The sequence below is a fragment of the Vulpes lagopus genome, chromosome 9 (genome assembly GCF_018345385.1).
Source record: "Vulpes lagopus strain Blue_001 chromosome 9, ASM1834538v1, whole genome shotgun sequence".
Classification (NCBI taxonomy): domain Eukaryota; kingdom Metazoa; phylum Chordata; class Mammalia; order Carnivora; family Canidae; genus Vulpes; species Vulpes lagopus.
This window is the reverse complement of record NC_054832.1, coordinates 74854687-74875052: the sequence shown is the minus strand read 5'-3', so window position 1 is coordinate 74875052 and position 20366 is coordinate 74854687. Positions and strand designations below refer to the sequence as shown.

The following is a 20366-nucleotide window of genomic DNA, read 5'->3' as shown; positions in this document are numbered from 1 at the left end:
TTAGAAAACCCAATAGGCTTTACAGACTATTACATTAAATTGAAAACTGATCCTGTTGCTAATGCAGAATCTGTGTAACTACCACTGAAAAAAGTTCTGTCTCTTGCTTTAGGAAGTAAAATATCTAGGTCTAAGCAATTTAAAAAGCTTTCAGTTAAAAAATTGGTTTGATCAGACTACATGGTTTCTTGGCAAATATGAAGTCAACTCTTTAAGAAAAACCATTCACTCACATGTACTCACTAACCAAGAAAAACATCGATTATCTTAACTAACTTTTCCTATAGGATCTCTATGCTGAAAATAAAACAATATTCGATGCTGAAACAGAAGATGGATCCTATGAGTGTCTTTCTACAGAAGAAAAAACCTACCAAAATAGTTTATTAGCCTTCCCACATTCGCCAAACACCTCAGCATTCAGAGAACTGCCAGTAATGCACAATGGAAATGAATAAAAAATGAGACTCAGAGAGAGATTTAAAGACAAAAGGTTCAGATCCGGGAGTAGGGGGACATGTATGCCATGCATGCCCTGCTGAAGGCCTGTAGTTCCAAAGTAAAGAGGGAAGGGGACAGAAATAAATATCTACTGGCCATACTGGAAACAGAAAATATTAAAGAAAAGAGACTGGAAGTACTAAAATCCAAGAATGAAAGTACAGGAAATCAATGAAATAAAATAACCTAAAGCTGAAATTCTTCGCTTAGCTCCACAGGCAGATCTTTTGGACCACAGCATCATGTTAAAAATCTATTTAAAATTTTAAAGTTCTTTAAATATTAGCAGAGGATTGCTGTAATGTGTATTGTGCATAGATGGCTGGCTGGCTGGATGAGTAGATGGATGGACACAGATACATATAATTTTAACATTTATTTACCATTCACTATTTTGCAACAATTTTCTCAATTTGGCTAGGGAAAAAAAGATGAGTGTTGTTAAAGTCTGAGTAAGGAACAAGTAAAGAGAAAAACCTTTTCGAAGTGAGAATCCTTTAATAACTATACTCATTTTCAGAGAACAATAAATACAGAAATTACAAGCAGTATATGTGACAGTAATCTTCTCCTTAGCAACAGAAAGCACTTACTTTTATACAACTTAATGGGCAAACACATTTAACAAAAATCAGCATTGGGAAAAGTGACACAACAGAAGATAATTGCAAGTAAAATGAAAAGGTATTTGCTCCTGACCCTAACTACTGAGATTCCTACTCCAGGTACTCTGTCCCAGGTTAAACACGGCGGCTGGAGATTCTGAGGCTGGAGGACACATTCAGCTTCGGGCAGCAGCAGTCTGGGGTTGCTCAGATTGGAGCTGTTTACCAAGATATTCCCTAAAACAGCAGGAATAAAATAGGAAGGCATGTTAGAATTTATAGGACAAAGAATCTCTTTCAAAATCAGAGCACAATACACCATGTCATCTATACTTATTTTATTATCTAAACATTAGCAAAATAGCTCCAGAAAATTAATCTATTCCAGATTTGAAAAGTATGTACTGTGTGAATTTTAAATGCTCTCTTTAGCATACGTAAGTCATTACACGCACAAACAGGCGATTCTGCATTTCTACTTTCTTGAGGACAAGTCTTGTTTACTGCCACGCCAATTTTGCAACCGAAGAAGTTCAAAATCAATGGAATATTATTCCAAGTAAGTGGACTGACACATGAAAAACACATTTCCTGATACTAGTGAATACAAGTATCTATACTAGAGATGAAAATAAATCATTGGAAATACCATCAAGACTCACAACATGTAATGAAGCTTCTTGTTACTGAACACTTTCTCTGCACCAACATAGTCTAAAACCCTCACAAAGATGGTCATACTGAATCCACAGAACAATCCCAAGAGCAGAGAAGTAGTATTCTCATTGTAGAGGTGAGCCACTTTCATTGTGGCTCAGAGCAGTGGTTTCCAAACTATTTCAATCTCGTTCTCCTTTAGGAAATGAACTGAACATGTACCCTCAGTACATGGATACTTAGCTCTAAATTACATACAGGTAGCACCGTTAATTCCAGGACAAAGAATAACCTCTTTCCTATTTTCCTGTGAACAGCTTGCCCAATCGTTCGTTTTTGAACAAAAGAAGAGATTTTGTTAAAAACAAACAAAACATTTAAAAGGGTCCCTGCTATGAAAAGGAAAAAGAAAGAGCATTGAGTTTTGGGTAGAGACCTGGTTTTACATTCTAGTTGCACCCCCTCACGGACATGCTGGTTCCAGAGGCTGCGGGATGAGGGCACATGCTGGGTATGAGCAGCCCAGTGTCAGATGACTGCTCTACCTCCATTATCATGGCCTTAGTCCAAAGCTATCAAAGATAGGAAGCAAGACTGAAAAGGAAGAAGCATTTGGAATAGAAATCAGAGGGGGAGTTCTGTAGACTAGTGTAGGTGAGGTGTCAGGGACCCCCAGAAGTCTCACAAAGTTGTAAACGAGGTTGAAAGTACTGTGGGACTGACTGAAACCTCCTATAGCATGAAAATGATTTATGTGTTTTCACCCTTACATGAAAGTTCTTATCACTGACTTATCATGGGTGTCATATTAAAGCATATAATATATTTTTGTGTCAACTAGGAGCTACCCTAACATAATTTGAACAATGGATGGGGATCTTATTTTCAACCAACAGTAAGGAAGTAGTTCTAACTCATGCAAGAGCAAAAAAGGAAACCATCTATAAATGTTATTAGGAAAAAAAATAAGAGTTTATGGACACTATAAATGCCACCACTCTGTGGAGGCCTGCAACTAAGGAGTATGTAGAACTGTGTAAGTTTGATGTGTTGTGTTGTGTTGTGTTGTGTTGTGTTGTGTTGTGTTGTGGGGAGAGGGAGAGATGAGGGATGAGAGATGAGAGATGAGTGTAACATTTACAACAAAATTTCCATATATTACACACACACACACACACACACACACACACACACACGTTTTTTCCCTACATAGATATCTAAGAAATTAAGCCTGAAATTAGACATGCTTCATTTTAAGAGGACTTTCAAATATTCCAATTTTAAAAGTTAGACTGTGTAAAAGGATCAGCAGAATAAGCCACCCCAAAATATGCCCCTTTGGTATACTACTTTGATCTGTAGACACTTGAAAACAGCAAGTACAGGAAGAGGCTTTCTCTGAACTCCCCTTATCTACCTGAAGACAAGTCCTCCAAAAGGAACTCCATTGTCATAAGTCCCTTCCCTGAGAGTTTCATCAACTGGGGAGAACTGACTCTCATCACAAGAGAACAGTCATGAAGTCCACACCACACCCAGACAGACCATGTCACAATCTCATATCTCCCACCTATTCTTCTATGGGCTCAATCATTATTCCTAAAAACCACTTACTTTCCCTCAGAGGCCTACATCTCCACTCCTTTTTCCCCTATTAAGATGAAATTTAATCCTGAATTCTAAAGCTACATCTTTAAGTTATCCATTTTTCCCTGAGTATCTCCCATGTGTACATGAGGTATATATGTTAATCAATAGTTTTTCTCATGTTAATCTATTATAGAATTCCAGCTGAGAACTCAGAAGGGTAGAAGGGAAATTGTTTTTCCTCCCCTCTGAGAGTGATTTCTTAAAAAACATTTTAAAAGTGTACCTTAAAGACACATGGCATCCTTCAATAATAAACTATGTTTTTTCAATAAAAGACCAATGTGAAGACCCATGTTCTAAGTGTAAGTGTCCAAGATAAATCACAAGAGAACACAGCAAAGCCTTTCAGAGCTCAGTGCTCTGAACTGCCAAGTGATAGAGAAGTATCTGGCTGGATCCTGTCACACACAAAGGCTCCCATCTGCTCCACCCATTACAGAGACATGAAGGGTGGCTCACTTGCCATACCAAATTTAACTGATATTTAGGGGACAAGAGTGAATACTTGGAGGTGAGGAAAGATAACTGATTTCTTCACAAAAAAAAAAAAAAAAAAAAAAAGGCATAATTGAAGTAAGGGCCAAAGTAGGAGGAATATTAAAACAAAGCAAAGATGAGTTTTTCTGGCAGAGAATTGAAAAGAATTTCCAACCATGGCTTTTTGCCCACTAGTCTTCTGCTCTTTTGTTTTTCCTGGCCAAAAGTCTTTATTACAGATAAAATGCTCTACTATATTCTCATTATTTTCCACAAAGTGGCCCTGAGACATCCACTTCTTCTCAACCTTAATGTCTAGAATGCAGAAAATTCAGGGCTTCCTTAGTGTCTACTAAGCAGAGTGTATGCAATTTAAGATTTAGAGGAAGGACAAGAACACATATAAGGGGTTTGAATGAGAATGTGTATATTAAGAGCCCCAGATAGAACTTTATGAGCCTAACTTGTAGGTCACAAAATGCCAATAGTCTAAATAGGAGAAGAGCCCAAATGGGACTCATGAAAAAAGAATCAAATCTCCTCCTCAGGTTTTCCTGAAATTAGTCTGCAATGGCATATGAGTTGTTATAATATCAGAGACAGCTGACCTGAGGCTCAACTGAAAAAGATACTAACTGTAGAAAAAGGACCAGCCTACACAAAGCTTTGACAAACATCTACTCCTTTGAACTTGGCTTATAAAATGTTACAGTCCATTTCCCTCGTGCCAAATGGCAACACACAGTCAATTAAAATATCCTCAAGATTCACCGAGGTCTGCCTCTGAATTTCCTGTGAGCCTCCACCATAGGGAAGTGCTAGCACCAAGTGCCTAGGGCTGGGAACACAGGACCCTTGCTTACATTCCACACATTTTTATAAGCCATCATGGAAATTTGCTTGTAGGTACACCCACACATTATCTTCCTATCTTTACAACATCCCTGTGATGTGAATTATCTCCATTTACGGTGGATCAAATGGAGCCTTAGAAAACTTCCAATAACATGCTCAGAGAAAAAATGAGCAAATGGCCTGGCTAGGGCTCAGATCCTATCCACTTTATACTGTGAAGCTGCCTGGCCCAAATAGGGCCCATGAAGGTGTGAGAAGCAGCCACTGTTCCTAAGTTTATACATTAGAAAATAATAAGAGTGATGAATAATTTCCTCAGGTTAAGGTAACATTAGTGTTGGGCAAAAGGAAAAATAATTATGGATTTTACCTCAAGGGATTATAATATATCCACAACAAAAGACTCAAGAAGAGTTATTTTAAATACATTAATCTAAGTATTGAGTCAGTCTTTCTCTCTGTACCAGAAGATTAATACAAAAATAAAAATTCAACTTATAATTTGCTCATAAAGTGCCCAATTTGTACCAGAAATCCACAGGAGTTTGACATTAAATCTCTGCTTTTTCTACCTAAGAAGCAAAATTTGAGAAGTCTAATATCTTCTCCTCTGTAACTTCATCCATAACTTAAATCATTTAGGATTCTAAATCTCTGAAACTAAAAAAAAGAAACAGTCCAAAAACGTACTCCCCTTTTAAAAAATCCAAATACAAAATAGTTCACAAAAAAAGACCATATTGCATACTAAGAAAATGTTGACAGTTGATTAAGAAATACCTATGTTGGGGGGCACCTGGGTGACTCCATCCATTAAGGATCCGACACTTGGTTTTGGCTCAGGGCATGATCTCATGGGTTGTGGGGTTGAGTACTGTGTGGGGCTCTGCAATGAGCAGGAAGTCTGCTTGAGGTTCTCACCCTCTGCCCCTCCCCCTTGGGTGTCACACATGCCCACGTGCGCACGCACTCTCAAAAATAAACAAAATCTTTAAAAAAAAAAAAGGGGGCACTTGGGTGGCTCAGTCAGTTAAGTGTCCAACTCTTAAATTTGGCTCAGGTCATGACCTTGGGGTTGTAAGATTAAGCCCCACATGGGGCTCCATGCTCAGCTCCTCAGGCTCTCTCTCCCTCTCTCCTTCTGCCCCTCCCCCAGCTCACACTTGCTCATGCATACACTGTCTCTAAAATAAATAAAATCTTTTTTAAAAAAAGAAAAAGATCTATTTTATTCTCTTGTCAATGGCCATACAAGTTCTATACTTTGGTACCTACCATAATACTGAAAAACTGCTTTCCAGTTCTTGAGAAAGTTACAGAGGGATTGAAAGAGGCAGTCTGAATATGACATTAGCTAGCTAGGCTCCAAGCTGTTAGCAGCTAGTGTACCAGAAGTATTTACTTGAGGTATATTTAAAAAATAAAAATTAAAAATAAAAACATTAAAAAAAACACTTGAGGTATAATAACTCTTAAAAAAGAAAGGCCTTCACCATTTACAATTAAGTGTCAAATCTTTACTATAATTAGGGCTATATAAATAGTCAAACATTTTTATTGGTTCTTTAAAACTGTAGTTGAGGGCAGCCCCGATGGCGCAGCGGTTTAGCGCTGCCTGCAGCCAAGGGCGTGATCCTGGAGACCCTGGATCGAGTCCCGCATCGGGCTCCCTGCATGGTGCCTTCTTCTCCCTCTGCCTGTGTTTCTGCCTCTCTCTCTAGCTGTGTCTCTATGAATAAATAAATTAAAAAAAAAAAAAACCTAAAACTGTAGTTGAATAAAAAAAAAAAAAGGAAGAAACCCATAGTTGAAGACACTGACTACAATTATCATTCACACTTCACCTATATAAATACATGGTAACTTCACCTATATAACTTAGTGCCAGAAAAAAAGTGAATTTTCTCCTGACAAACATGTTTATCTATGAAAACTACAATCTCCCTTATTTCTCTTTTTCCCTTGGCAGCCAAAAAGTTCAGTAGAAATTCCACTATTACTATCATTTTAGTCTTTATTCTCTTTAGTATCCTTTTGGTGTATAAATTTTCACAACTAAAATTACAGAGGACCTACATACTATATCTCACATCTTTCTATGAGTTTATTACAATGATTATTAAAACTACAACTGAGTCATAATTTTATTTTTCTTAACATTTGCCCATCCAACAGGAAACAAATGAGTGTAATATAAATCATAAATGAAATATCCTTCTCTGAATGTATGAAAATGTTTTTGAGAATATGAACTTTATATTGGTTACAACACAGATTTCTACTTGGTAAAGAGAAAAAGTGAAATTTAAAAATTTTGTACAAGCCTGTTTTTTGGGAATTTTTTTATTGGAGTTCAATTTGCCAACATATAGTAGAACACCCAGGGCTCATCCCATCAAGTGCCCCCCTCAGTGCCCGTCACCCAATTACCCCATCCCTCCACCAACCTCCCCTTCCACTACCCCTTGTTTGTTTCCCAGTGTTAGAGGAGTCTCTCATGTTCTGTGACCCTCTCTGATTTTTTCCACTCATTTTCTCTCCTTTCCCCTTTATTCCCTTTCACTATTTCCTATATTCTCCGTGTGAGTGAAACCACATAATGTTTGTCCTTCTCCGATTGACTTACTTCACTCGGCATAATACCCTCCAATTCCATCCATGCTGAAGCAAATGGTGGGTATTCGTCTCTTCTGATGGCTGAGGAATATTCCATTGTATACGTAGACCACATCTTCTTTATCCATTCATCTTTCAATGAACACCGAGCCTCCTTCCATAGTTTGGCTATTGTGGACATTGCTGCTAGAAACATCGGGATGCAGGTATCCCAGCATTTCGCTACATGAGTATCTTTAGGGTAAATCCCTAGTAGTGCAGTTGCTGGGTCGAAGGGTAGCTCTACTTTTAACTCTTTGAGGAACCTCCACACAGTTTTCCAGAGTGGCTGCACCAGTTCACATTCCCACCAACAGTGCAAGAGGGTTCCCCTTTCTCCACATCCTCTCCAACATTCGTTGTTTCCTGTCTTGTTAATGTTCCCCATTCTCACTGGTGTGAGGTGGTATCTCATTGTGGTTTTGATTTGTATTTCCCTGATGGCAAGTGATGCAGAGCATTTTCTCATGTGCTTGTTGGTCATGTGTAGGTCTTCTGTGGTGAAATTTCTGTTCATGTCTTTGGCTCATTTCATGATTGGATTGTTTGTTTCTTTGCTGTTGAGTTTAATAAGTTCTTTAGAGATCTTGGATACTAGCCCTTTATCTGATACGTCATTTGCAAATATCTTCTCCCAAACTGAAGGTTGTCTTTTAGTTTTGTTGACTGTTTCTTTTGCTGTACAGAAGCTTTTTACCTTAAGTCCCAATAGTTCATTTTTGCTTTTGTTTCCCTTACCTTCATAGATGTATCTAGCAAGGAGTTGCTGTGGCCACGTTCAAAAAGGGTGTTGCCTGTGTTCTCCTCTAGGATTTTGATGCAATCTTGTCTCACATTTAGATCTTTCATCCATTTTGAGTTTATCTTTGTGTATGGTGTGAGAGAATGATCTAGTTTCATTCTATCACATTGATTGTTTTACGAGTGTTCAACCAGCCTTGCATCCCTGGGATAAATCCCACTTGGTCATGGTGAATAATCTTTTTAATGTACTGTTGGATCCTATTGGCTAGTATCTTTTTGAGAATTTTTGCATCTGTGTTCATCAGAGATATTGTTCTATAATTCTCCTTTCTGGTGGGGTCTTTGTCTGGTTTTGGAATTAAGGTGATGCTGGCCTCATAGAATGAGTTTGGAAGTACTCCATCCCTTTCTATCTTTCAGAACAGCTTTAGTAGAATAGGTATGGTTTCTTCTTTAAACCTTTGATAGAATTCCCCTGGGTAGCCATCTGGCCATGGACTTTTGTGTCTTGGGAGGTTTTTGATGACTGCTGCAATTTCCTCCCTGGTTATTGGCCTGTTCAGGTTTTCTATTTCTACCTGTTCCAGTTTTGGTAGTTTGTGGTTTTCCAGAAATACGTCCATTTCTTCTAAATTGCCTAATTTATTGGTGTATAGCTGCTCATAATATGTTTTTAAAATCGTTTGTATTTCCTTGGTGTTGGTGGTGATCTCTCCTTTTTCATTCATGATTTTATTAATTTGAGTCTTTTCTTTTTAATAAGGCTGGCCAATGGTTTATCTATCTTATTAATTCTTTCAAAGAACCAACTCCTGGTTTTATCTGTTTCACAGTTCTTCTGGTCTCTATTTCATTGAGTTTTGCTCAAGTCTTTATTAAGTCTCTTCTACTTGGTGTAGGATCTATTTGCTGTTTTTTTCTCCAGCTCCTTTAGATGCAAGGTTACCTTGTGTATTTGAGTTTTTTCCAATTTTTTGAGGGATGCTTGTATTGCAATGTATTTCCCTCTCAGGACTACTTTCGCTGTATCCCAAAGATTTTGAATGGTTGTATTTTCATTTTCATTAGTTTCCATGAATCTTTTAAATTCTTCTCTAATTTCCTGGTTGACCCATTCATCTTTTAGAGGATGATCTTTAACCTCCACGTGTTTGAGTTTCTTCCAAATTTCTTCTTGTGATTGAGGTCTAGTTTCAAAGCATTATGGTCTGAAAATATGCAGGGGACAATCCCAATCTTTTGGCATCAGTTGAGACCTGATTTGTGACCCAGTATGTGGTCTATTCTGGAGAAAGTTCCATGTGCACTTGAATTCAGTTGCGTTTGGATGGAAAGTTCCATAAATATCTGTGGAATCCATCTGGTCCAGTGTATCATTTAAAGCCCTTGTTTCTTTAGTGATGTGCTTAGATCTGTCATTTTCAGAAGTGCCATGTTGAAGTCTCCTACTATTAGTGTATTATTATCTAAGTATGTTTTTAGTTCGGTTATTAACTGATTGATATACTTAGCAGCTCCCACATTAGAGGCATACATATTCATGATTGTTAGGTCTTCTTGTTGGATAGACCCTTTAAGTGTGATATAGTGTCCCTCTTCATCTCTTACTACAGTCTTTGGGATAAACTTTAATTTAACCCCAGCTTTCTTTTGAGGACCATTTGAATGGCAAAATGGTCACCAAGCTTTTATTTTCAGGCTGTAGGTGTCCTTAGGTCTAAAATGAGTCTCTTGTAGACAGAAAATAGACGGGTCTTGCTTTTTTATCCAGTCCGAAACCTTGCATCTTTTGATAGGATAATTTAGTCCATTCACGTTCAGAGTTACTATTGAAAGATATGAATTTAGTGTCATTGTAACATTTATTCAGTCCCTGTTTTTGTGGATTATTTCTTTGGGCATCCTCTTTCTTTTACAGAGTCCCCCTTAATATTTCTTGCAGAGCTGGTGTGGTGGTCGCATATTCTTTCAGTTTCTGCCTATCTTGGAAGCTCTTTATCTCTCCTTCTATTCTGAATAAGGACCTTGCTGGATAGAGTATTTTTGGCTGCATGTTCTTCTCCTTTAGGACCCTGAATATATCCTGCCAGCCCTTTCTGGCCTGCCAGGTCTCTGTGGAGAGGTCTGCTGTTAATCTAATATTTCTCCCCATATAAGTTAGGGATCTCTTGTCTCTGCCTGCTATAAGGATTTTCCCTTTATCTTTGGAATTTGCAAGTTTCACTATTAAATGTCCAAGTGTTAAAGGGTTTGTATTGATTTTGGGGGAGGGGGACCTCTCTATCTCCTGGATCTGAATGCCTGTTTCCCTCCCCAAATTAGGGAAGTTCTCAGCTATGATTTGTTCAAATATGCTTTCTGGCTCTCTCTGTCCTTCTCGGCGCTTTCTGAAACCCCAATTAAATGTAGATTCTTCCTTCTGAGGCTATCATTTATTTCCCTTAACCTTTCTTCATGGTCTTTTGTTTTTCTCTGTTGTCCCAGCTTCCTTCCTTGCCATCAACTTGTCTTCTATGTCGCTCATTCTTTCTTCCACCTCATTAACCTTCATCGTTAGGAACTCCAGTTTGGACTGCATATAATTTAATTGATTTTTAATTTCAGCCTGATTAGATCTAAATTCTGCAGTCATGAAGTCTCTTGAATCCTTTATGCTTTTTCCCAGAGCCACCAGGAGCTTTATAATTGTGCTTCTGAATTGGCTTTGTGACATGGAATTGTAATCCATATTCTGTAACTCTGTGGCAGAGAGTACTGTTTCTGATTCTTTCTTTTGTGGTGAGTTCTTCCTTCTGGTCATTTTGCTCAGTGCAGAGTGGCTATATGAGTCAGCCTAGTCAAGAATATCAATCATGACCTAAGTAAATTTTACTCTAGATTATTCTGATGAGGCCAGAGACCAGAAAATGAAAACAAAGATCAAACAAAATAAAACATAAGTAACACTAAGGTGAAAAACAGATTTTAAACAAAGTAGTAAAAAATAAAAGGCTAAGAATCCCAAAGAAGATGACAAAAAAAGAAAAAAAGAAAAAAGGAAAAAGAGGAAAAAAGTGGGGGACTGGGAGATGGTGATGGTAAATCAGTTGTAGTGGAGGGAGAATGTAGTCTATCTGAGGGGCTCTAGAGGGTGATCCTCTTGGTCCTGAGTATATTAAGTTCTGGATATTAGAAGACGCTCAGTCTCAAATTTATATAAACCAGAAATACTTGTAGACGGCCCCAACATTGACAACCAAAACATAAATGAGATAAAAGAGGGGGGCAGAATGGGAATGAGGAATCTCACAGAATGAACCAGCACGCTATACCACTTGGTTCTGGTGCGTGCTGGTCATGTTTTAGAAGGTATTAACTTCCGCCACCTTAGAACAAAATGAGAGAAAACAAAAAACAAATCTTATATATCTCCCAAAATTAAATTGAGTATGTTGAAGGGAATCCAGAAGCGGAAAACATATCTAAGACATGTAATTGTAGAAATATGGAAGTCAAAAAGGAAGAAACTTGAAATTAAGAGGTGGTAAAATATTGTGGTTAAGGTGGGAAAACAGAAAAATATTGGAAAATTTTAGTCTGACATAAAAATGAGTTGTACTGGATAAAGGGGGGTGGGGGGAGGTGGAACCATCTAGTTCTGTGTACTATAAATCCCTCGACTTCCCCTGGAGCTTTCTAGCGCTGCCTGGTCCAGAACTTGCTCTTCCCAGTCCTTCCAGCTGGTCTTGCGGGGGAGGGTCTGCTGTGCTGGTTCCCAGGTGTGTGCACCTCGGGGGATGCCCCGCCCGCTGCCGGGTGCCGGGCTCAGTGGGAGCTGCTTACCCGGGAGGCCTCTGCTCCCTGGGGCCCCGCCTCTCCCAGGCACAGGGTGACACAGGGAGGAACAGCACCGCTCAGCTCAGCAGGGACATCGCCGGCGGCAGGAGCGTCCTCGCTGTCCTGGGCCCTCCCGCCTCCGCCTGTCCCGGGGACCGCGGGATCCTGGGCTGTGTCCCGGCGCCCTGGGATCGGGGCCTGCGCTGCGGGAATCGCTCCGGGGCCCCCGCGGCTCCCGAAGGCAGCAGGACGCAGCCCCCGCCCGGAGCCTCCCCCGCCGACCCGCTTCTCCCCAGGCCCCGCCGGGCCTCCAGCCCTTCACCGAGCCGGGCTGCGGCCTGGGTGCGCGTTCCCCGGGCGCCCCCTCCCCTCCCCGCGCCCCGGGAGACTGGCGGCGCCCCCGCCCCTCCTGGGGTCCTGCCCGATTCGAGATCCCGCCTCTCCGGGGCTGGGCTCCCCTGCCCGAGGCCGGCTCCTCGCGGGGCCCCTCCCCCACTGGATTCTTTCTAATTTTATTTTCTTCCGCCTTCCTACCTGCTAGAAGCAAACCCTTCTCTCTGTAGCGTCCGCTGCTGTCCCTCTACTGTCAGGGGGATTCGGACCGTGGGTGCGGTGCGGCAGTCCCCAGGGGCGCAGAGCTCACTACCCCTCTGCCGTCTTGCCCCACCTCCACGAGCCTGTATTTTTGATGCTACTTTACTACAGCTGCAAGTTGTGTCACTCCTCCACCCTTTATCATGATTTTGAGTATCGTACAAAGCAAAGTCGGTTTTTACAAATGTATTTTCCTATGTAACTACTGAACCATGTAATGCCTTCTCCCATCTGCATCTGATGTACACAGTTATAGTTAAATCCCAAATGTAGGACACACGGTCAACCTGTTTCCACAACACTTTAAACATCTCCACCTAGGGGCAGCCTGGGGGCTCAGTGGTTTAGCGCCGCCTGCAGCCCAGGGCGTGATCCTGGAGACCCGGGATCGAGTCCCACATCAGGCTCCCTGCATGGAGCCTGCTTCTCCCTCTGCCTGTGTCTCTGCCTCTCTCTCTCTGTCTCTCATGAATAAATAAATAAAATCTTTAAAAAAAAATCTCCACCTAGGAACAGTGATCACCACGATGCGTACCATTTCCTAGTGCCTGCTACTTACTGAGCACTGCACTAATGGCTTGACGTACATTTTCTAATTTAATCTCCACCATAATAGTCATAAAAGCTACAGATGAGCCCCACTTTTACAGATAAGGAGCTAGAGTTTAGCGATGAAAATGACATGCTGTAAGGTTAGGATAAATAGTGGCAGGAGGGTTTGTACCCGAGTCTGATTTAAAACTCAGAGTCTTAATCACTATGTAATACTGCCTCTTGGTATACTACTGTATCTCCCACTGGCTAAGGACATATTATTGTGCAGATGTGAGAATAAAAAGCTTCAGAAAACATCACAATGTGAATCCTCTGTTTTTCAAATACATTTTCATAACCACCAGTCATTTCACTTTCTAACAGCATTTAAATCCAAAGATTAATAGATTAGCAGTATCTTTAAGAGGTCAGTGATTCTAAAAGTAGAATCTATTTTTTTGAATTCTGGTCGTAAGAAACAAAAATGTACATTTTAAAATCAATTGCATTAGAGTCTATTACAAAAGCAATTTAGTTAGGCAAAGTTTGCAATAACAAAGTTATTTTTCACATAGGAATTCCAACAATCAAATGATTTTAAACTAGCTATAAAATCTAAATATCCAGAGTTTCTTTAGCTCTAGCTTATTTTCAAGAATAGTCCTTCTTTACCTATTACCATCAGCTTTATCATTAGATCAGCAGTGTCTTTCACACTTAATCATTTTTCCAACATGTGGCCATGATATGCAATGCACCGAGCCACTCAAAGCACAAAGCCACCCAAAGAGTTGGCAGCAGACACTCCTTTTCCTCTTATCTTTTTAAGACTTATTTTTTTACGAGTAGTTTTAGGTTCACAACAAAACTAAGAGGAAGGGACAGAGATTTCCCATATACACCCAGCCCTGACACATGCACAGCCTCGCCCAATATCAACATCTCACATAAGAGTAGTACTTTTTTTTTTTTTTTTTACCAATGATGAACCCGCATTGACATATTATAATCATCCAAAGTCCATAGTTTACCATAGGGTCCATTCTTGGTGCTGTCCATTTTATGCCCTTGGATGAATGTATAATAACATATCATCATCGTATCAAACAGTATTTTTACTGCCCTCAAAACCCTCCAGCTATTCATCCCTTCCTCCTTTCTCACACAATTGATTTTTTTATAGTCTCCATAGTTTTGCCTTTATGGATACATTTATACAGCATGTAGCTTTTTCAGATCGGCTTCTTCCATTTAATAATATGCATTTCAGGTTCCCTTATGCCTTTTCATGGCTTGATAGCTTGGTAATATTCCATTGTCTGGATGTACCATGGCTTGTTTATGCACTTACCTACTGAAGGACAGCTGGACAGCAAATCCAAATTTTGGCAATTATGAATAAAGCTGCTACATTCCTGTGCAGGTTTTCATGTGGATACAAGTTTTCAATCCCTTTGGGTAAATACCAAGATGCACAACTGCTAGATCATATGATAAGAAAATACTTAGTTTGATAAGAAACCACCAAATAGTCTTCCAAAGTCACTGTACTATTTTGCATTCCTACCAGGAATAAATGAGAGTTCCTGTTACTGCACAGCCTGGCCAGTAATTGGTATCAGTGTTCCAGATTTTGGCTAATCTAATAGGCATGTAGTAGTATCTTGATTTTGTTTTAATTTGCATTTCCCTGATGACATATGATGTGCAGCATCTTTTCCTATATTTATTTACCATCAGTGTACCTTCTTTGGTGAGGTGTCTGTTAAGGTCTTTGACTAATTTCTTACTGAGGTTGTTTTCTCATTGTTGAGTTTTAAGAGTTCTTTGTATATTGCAGATAATAGTCCTTTATCAAATGTGTCTTTTGCAAATATTTCCTCCCAGTATGTGACTTGTCTTCTAATTCTCTTGACATTATTTTTCACAGAGAAGTAGTTTTTAATTTTTGTGAAGCCCAATTATTTCTTTTACAGATCATGCATGCCCTTAGCGCTTTATCTAAAAAGGTATCACCGTACCCAAGGTCATCTAGGCTTTCTCCCATATTATGTTCAAGGGGTTTTATAGTTCTGCTTTTTATATTTAGGTCTATGATCCATTTTGAGTTAATTTCTGTGAAGGTTGTAAGGTCTATGCCAGATTCATTTTTGCATGTGGAAGCCCAGTTGTCATCCATATCGCATGTTGAAAAGACTATCTTTGTTCCATTGTATTGCCTTTGCTTCTTTCTCAAAGATCAGTGGACTATATTGGTGGGGGCATTTCTAAGTTCTCTGTTCTGTTTCATTGCCTATTTGTCTCTTCCTTTATCAATACCACACTGTCTGGAGTACTGCAGGTTTAGAGTAAGTCCTGAAGTCAAGTAATGTCAATCTTCTAACTTCGTCCTTCTCCTTCAATACTATGTTGGCTATTTGGGTCTTTTGCTCTGCATATAAACTTTGGTATCAGTTTGTGGATACCCACAAAATAACTTGCTGGAATTTTAATTGGCATTGCAGTCAATCTACAGATCAAGTTGAGAAGAAGTAACATCTTAATACTGCATCTTCCCATTCATAAACATGGGATCTCTCTCCACATTTATTCAGTTCTTTGATTTCATTCACATAGTTTGGTAGTTTTCTTCATCTAGATCTTATACATATTTTGTTAGATTTGTACCTAAGTATTTCCTTTGTGGGGGTGCTAATGTATATGGCTTTATTTTTAATCTCAAATTCCATTTTTTCATTGTATATAGGAAAGCAATTTACTTCTGTGTATTAACCTTGTACCCTACAATCTTGTTGTAATCACTTATTAGTTCCAGGAAAGTTTTTCTGTCAAATCTTTAGGATTTCCTACATAGACAATCATGTCATCTGGAAACACAGACAGTTTTATGTCTCCCTTCCCAATCTGTATACCTTTCGGTTCCTTTTCTTGTCTTATTGCATTAAGCAAGAACTTCATGTTCGATGTCAAAAAAGGAGTCATATGTGAGAGGGGATATCCTTGCTTTGTACCTGATCTTAGTGGGAAAGCTTCCAGTTTCTCAGCATCAAGTAAGATGTTAGCTATAGGGTTCTTTATAAAGAACATCTATTTGAGAAAGTTCACCTCTATTCCTACTCTACTGAGAGTTTTTATCAAAAATGGGTGGTGGATTTTGGTGAATGCTTTTTCTGCATCTACTGATACGATAATGTGATTTTTCTTTTTTAGTTTTTTGATGTGATGGATTATATTGATTTTTGAATGTTGAACCAACCTCATGCATCTGTGATAAATCTCACTTGGTTGTCATACAGAATTCTCTTTTACACAAATTGTTGGATTCAATTTGCTGCTATTTTGTTGAGGATTTTCTGGTCTATAGTTCTCTGGTAATGTCTTTGTCTTTGGTTTTCATATTCGAGTAAAACTGGCCTCATAGAATGAGTTAAGAAGTACTTGCTCTACTTCTATCCTCTGAAAGAGACTGTAGAAAACTTTCCCAAATATTTGGTAGAATTCAACATGGAACCCATCTGGACCTGGTGCTTTCTGTTTTGGAAGATTACTAATTGTTGATTCAATATCTTTAATAAAGGCCTATTCAGATCATCTGTTTCTTCTGTGAGTTTTGGCAGATTGTGTCTTTCAAGGAATTTGAAATTTCATCTAGGTTATCAAATTTGTGTGCATAGAATTAGTCACAGTATTCCTTTATTATCCTTTTATTTTCTGTGAGATCCGCTGTGGTGTCTGTCTTTTGTCTCTGATATTAATTTGTGCCTTCTCTTTTTTTCTTTAGATAGCCTGGCTGGAGGCTTATAAATATTATTGCTTTTTTCAAAGAACCAGCTTTGGTTTCATTAGTTTTTTGCTATTTTCTGTTTTTAATTTGATTTATTCATATTATTTCTTTTCTCCTACTTACTCTGGATTTAATTTTTTCTTTTTCTCATTTCCTAAAATGGAAACTTAGACTGAGTTTTCTTCTTTTCTAATATATGCTTCCAATGCTATAAATTTCCCTCTAAGAACTCCTTTTACCACATCCCACAAATTTGGTCAGTTATATTCTCATTTTCAATTAGTTGAAAATATTTCTTAATTTCTCTTGTAATTTCTTCTTTGACCTTACATTATTTTAGAAATATATTGTTTCATCCTCACATATTTGGGATTTTCCAATTATCTTTCTGTTATTGACTTCTAGTTTAACTCCACTGTAGTCTGAAAGCAGACCCTGAATAATTTCTAGACTTCTACATTTGTTAAGGTGTGTTTTACGTCTCAGAGTGTGGTATTGGTAAATGTTCCATGAGCTTGAGAGAAATGTATATTTGGTTGTTAGTGGCTGAAATAGTCTACAAATGTCTATTATATCCAGTTGATTGATGGTGCTGTTGAGTTTAACTATGTCCTTACTGATTTTCTGCCTGCTAGATGTGTCCATTTCTGAGAGAGGGATATCAAAGTCTCCAACTATAAATGTAAAATTCATCTATTTCTCCTTATAGCTGTATCAGTTTTTGTCTCACATAGTTTGATGTTGTTGTTAGCATGTTAACAATTACAATACCTTCTGGGAGAACTGACCCTTTTAGTAAAGCCCTTCTTCTATCCCTGATAAACTGTCCTTAATTTGTAGTCTGTTTTGTATGAAATCAATACAACTACTCCTGCTTTCTTTTGATTAGTGTTAGCATAGTATATTTTTCTCCATCTATTTACTTTTAATCTATATTTGCCTTTATATTTAAAGTGGATTTCTTATAGACGATATATAGTTTGGTCATATTTTTTATCCACTCTGATAATCTCTTTCAATTGGTACAGTTAGACTACTGAAATTCAAAGTGATCACTGATATAGTTAAAATAGTATCTACCATACTCATTACTATTTTCTATTTGCTGCCCTTGTTCTTTTGCTCCTAGTTTTGCCTTCTACTCTTTGCCTTTTGTGGTTTTAACTGAGCAATTTGTATGATTCCATTTTCTCTCCTTTCCTGGCATATTAGTTATACTTTTTTTACCTTTTTAATGGCTGTCCTAGAGTTTGCAGCATACGTTTATAATTAATCCACATCCACTTTCAAATAACACTATACCACTTCATGGGTAGTGTGAGAACACTGCTGTCATCTATTTCACTTACACATAAATGTACAGAAGCATATACACACACAAGCATACATAATCAAATAGAATGTTGCTACTAGTATTTTGAATAAACTGCTGTTTTATCAATTAAGAAGAAGAAGAAGAGGGTGGCTTTTCTGAGGGTGGCTCAGCGACTGAGCGTCTGCCTTTGGCTCAAGGCATGGGATCAAGTGCCACATCAGGCTTCCTGCACGGAGCCTGCTTCTCCCTCTGGTCTAGGTCCTGCCTCTCTCTGCATGTGTCTCTCATTAATAAATAAAAATAAAATCCTTAAATTTTTATTTTATTTTATTTATTAATTAGAGAGAGAGAGAGGCAGAGACACAGGGAGAAAAGCAGGCTCCATGCAGGGAGCCTGACATAGGACTCGATCCCCGGGCCTCCAGGATCACGCCCTGGGCTGAAGGCGGCGCCAACCACTAAGCCATTGAGGCCACCCCTAAAATCTTTAAAATAAATAAAAATTTAACACAAAAGGAGAAAAGGTTTTATTTTTATTTTTTTATTTTACCTTCAGTTATTCCTTCTTTCTTCTTTGATGTTCTTCCTTTCTCTGTGTAGATCTGAATTTTTGACCTTTAATATTTTCCTTCTGTCTAAAGAACTAATTTCTTTCCATATTCCTTGTAGGGAAGATCTACAAGCAACAAATTCCCTCAATTTTTGTCTAAGAAAATCTTCATTTCTCCTTTACTTCTGAAAGATAATTTTACAGAAAACAGAATTCTAAGGTGGTGGGGTTTTTCCTCTCACCACTTCAAATATTGCACTTCTTGCTTGCATGGTTTCTGAGAAGTTGGATGTAATTACTTTTGTTCCTCTATATGTAAGGTGGGATTTTTTTTTTTTTTTTTTTTTTTTTTTTTTGCTCTGGCTTCTTTCAGGATTTTTTTTACTTTGATTTTCTGTAATTTCAAAAATTATATGCCTCAGTGTACATTTTTGGCATTTATCCTGCCTGGTATTCTCTGACCTTCCTGGATCTGTCGTTTGGTGTCTGTAATTAATTTGGGGGAACTTCTCAGTCATTACTGTTTCAAGTATTTCTTCTGTTCCTTTCTCTCTCTCTTCTCCTTCTGGCATTCCCATTACATGTATTTTATACCTTTTGTAGATGTCCCACAGTCCTTGGTTATTCTGGTGTGTTCAGTCTTTGTTCTCTTTGCTTTTAGTTTTTGGAGGATCTTCTAGCTCAGAGATTCTCTCATCAGCCATGTCCAGTACATTAAAAAGCACATCAAAGACATTCTTCATTTCTATTATAGTGGGGTTTTTTATTAAAGATTTTATTTATTTATTCATGAGAGAGAGAGGCAGGCACACAGGCAGAGGGAGAAGCAGGATCCATGCAGGGAGCCTGATGTGGGACTTGATCCCAGGACTCCAGGACCACACCCTGAGCTGAAGGCAGACACTCAACCACTAAGCCACTCAGGCGTCCCTCTATTATAGTGTTTTGTTTTTTTTAATTTTTTGTTTTATTTATGATAGTCACAGAGAGAGAGAGAAAGGCAGACACACAGGCAGAGGGAGAAGCAGGCTCCATGCACCGGGAGCCCGATGTGGGATTCGATCCCGGGTCTCCAGGATCGCGCCCTGGGCCAAAGACAGGCGCCAAACCGCTGCACCACCCAGGGATCCCTTGTTTTGTTTTTTTTTTAACAGCATTTCTTTGAGGTTCTTTCTTAGGACTTCTAATTCCCTGCTTACACACTGTTTATTTGTCCTTGCATGCTGTTTACTTTATCCATTACAGTTCTTAGCATAATAATCATATTGTTTAAAATCTCCAGTCTGATAATTCCAACATCACTGCCATGGATGGTTTCTGATATTTACTTTGTCCCTCCACACTGTGCTTCTTGCCTTTTGGTATGCCTTGTAATATTTTCTTGACAGTTGAACATGATGTACTAGGTAAAAAGAAGTGCTATAAATAAACTTTCAGTGATATGGTGGTGAGGTGGGGGGAGGGGAAGCATTCTACTATCCTGTGATTAAATCTCAGTCTTTTAGTGAGTGATAACCTCTGGACTGTAAACTTCACAACTGTTTCTCGGAATTTTTTTCCTCCCCATTTGGGTGGGATAGGATGGCTAAAGAAAGCTAAAGTTGGTTAGTTACTTCCCTTCCCCTACTC

General features: G+C 38.7%; 1 protein-coding gene across 2 annotated transcripts in view; it reads right to left on the bottom strand.

Moving 5' to 3' along the window:
• Positions 1 to 979: 979 nt before the first annotated feature.
• The window catches only part of ATP6V1H (ATPase H+ transporting V1 subunit H), a 126669-nt gene continuing 107282 nt past the window's right edge, over positions 980 to 20366 (bottom strand). For both annotated transcript variants that reach the window (XM_041769054.1, XM_041769053.1), the window contains one exon: positions 980 to 1343. In XM_041769054.1, coding sequence (XP_041624988.1) covers positions 1283 to 1343 — 61 coding nt within the window. In that variant the 3' untranslated portion in view covers positions 980 to 1282. The remainder of the gene's footprint in view (positions 1344 to 20366) is intronic.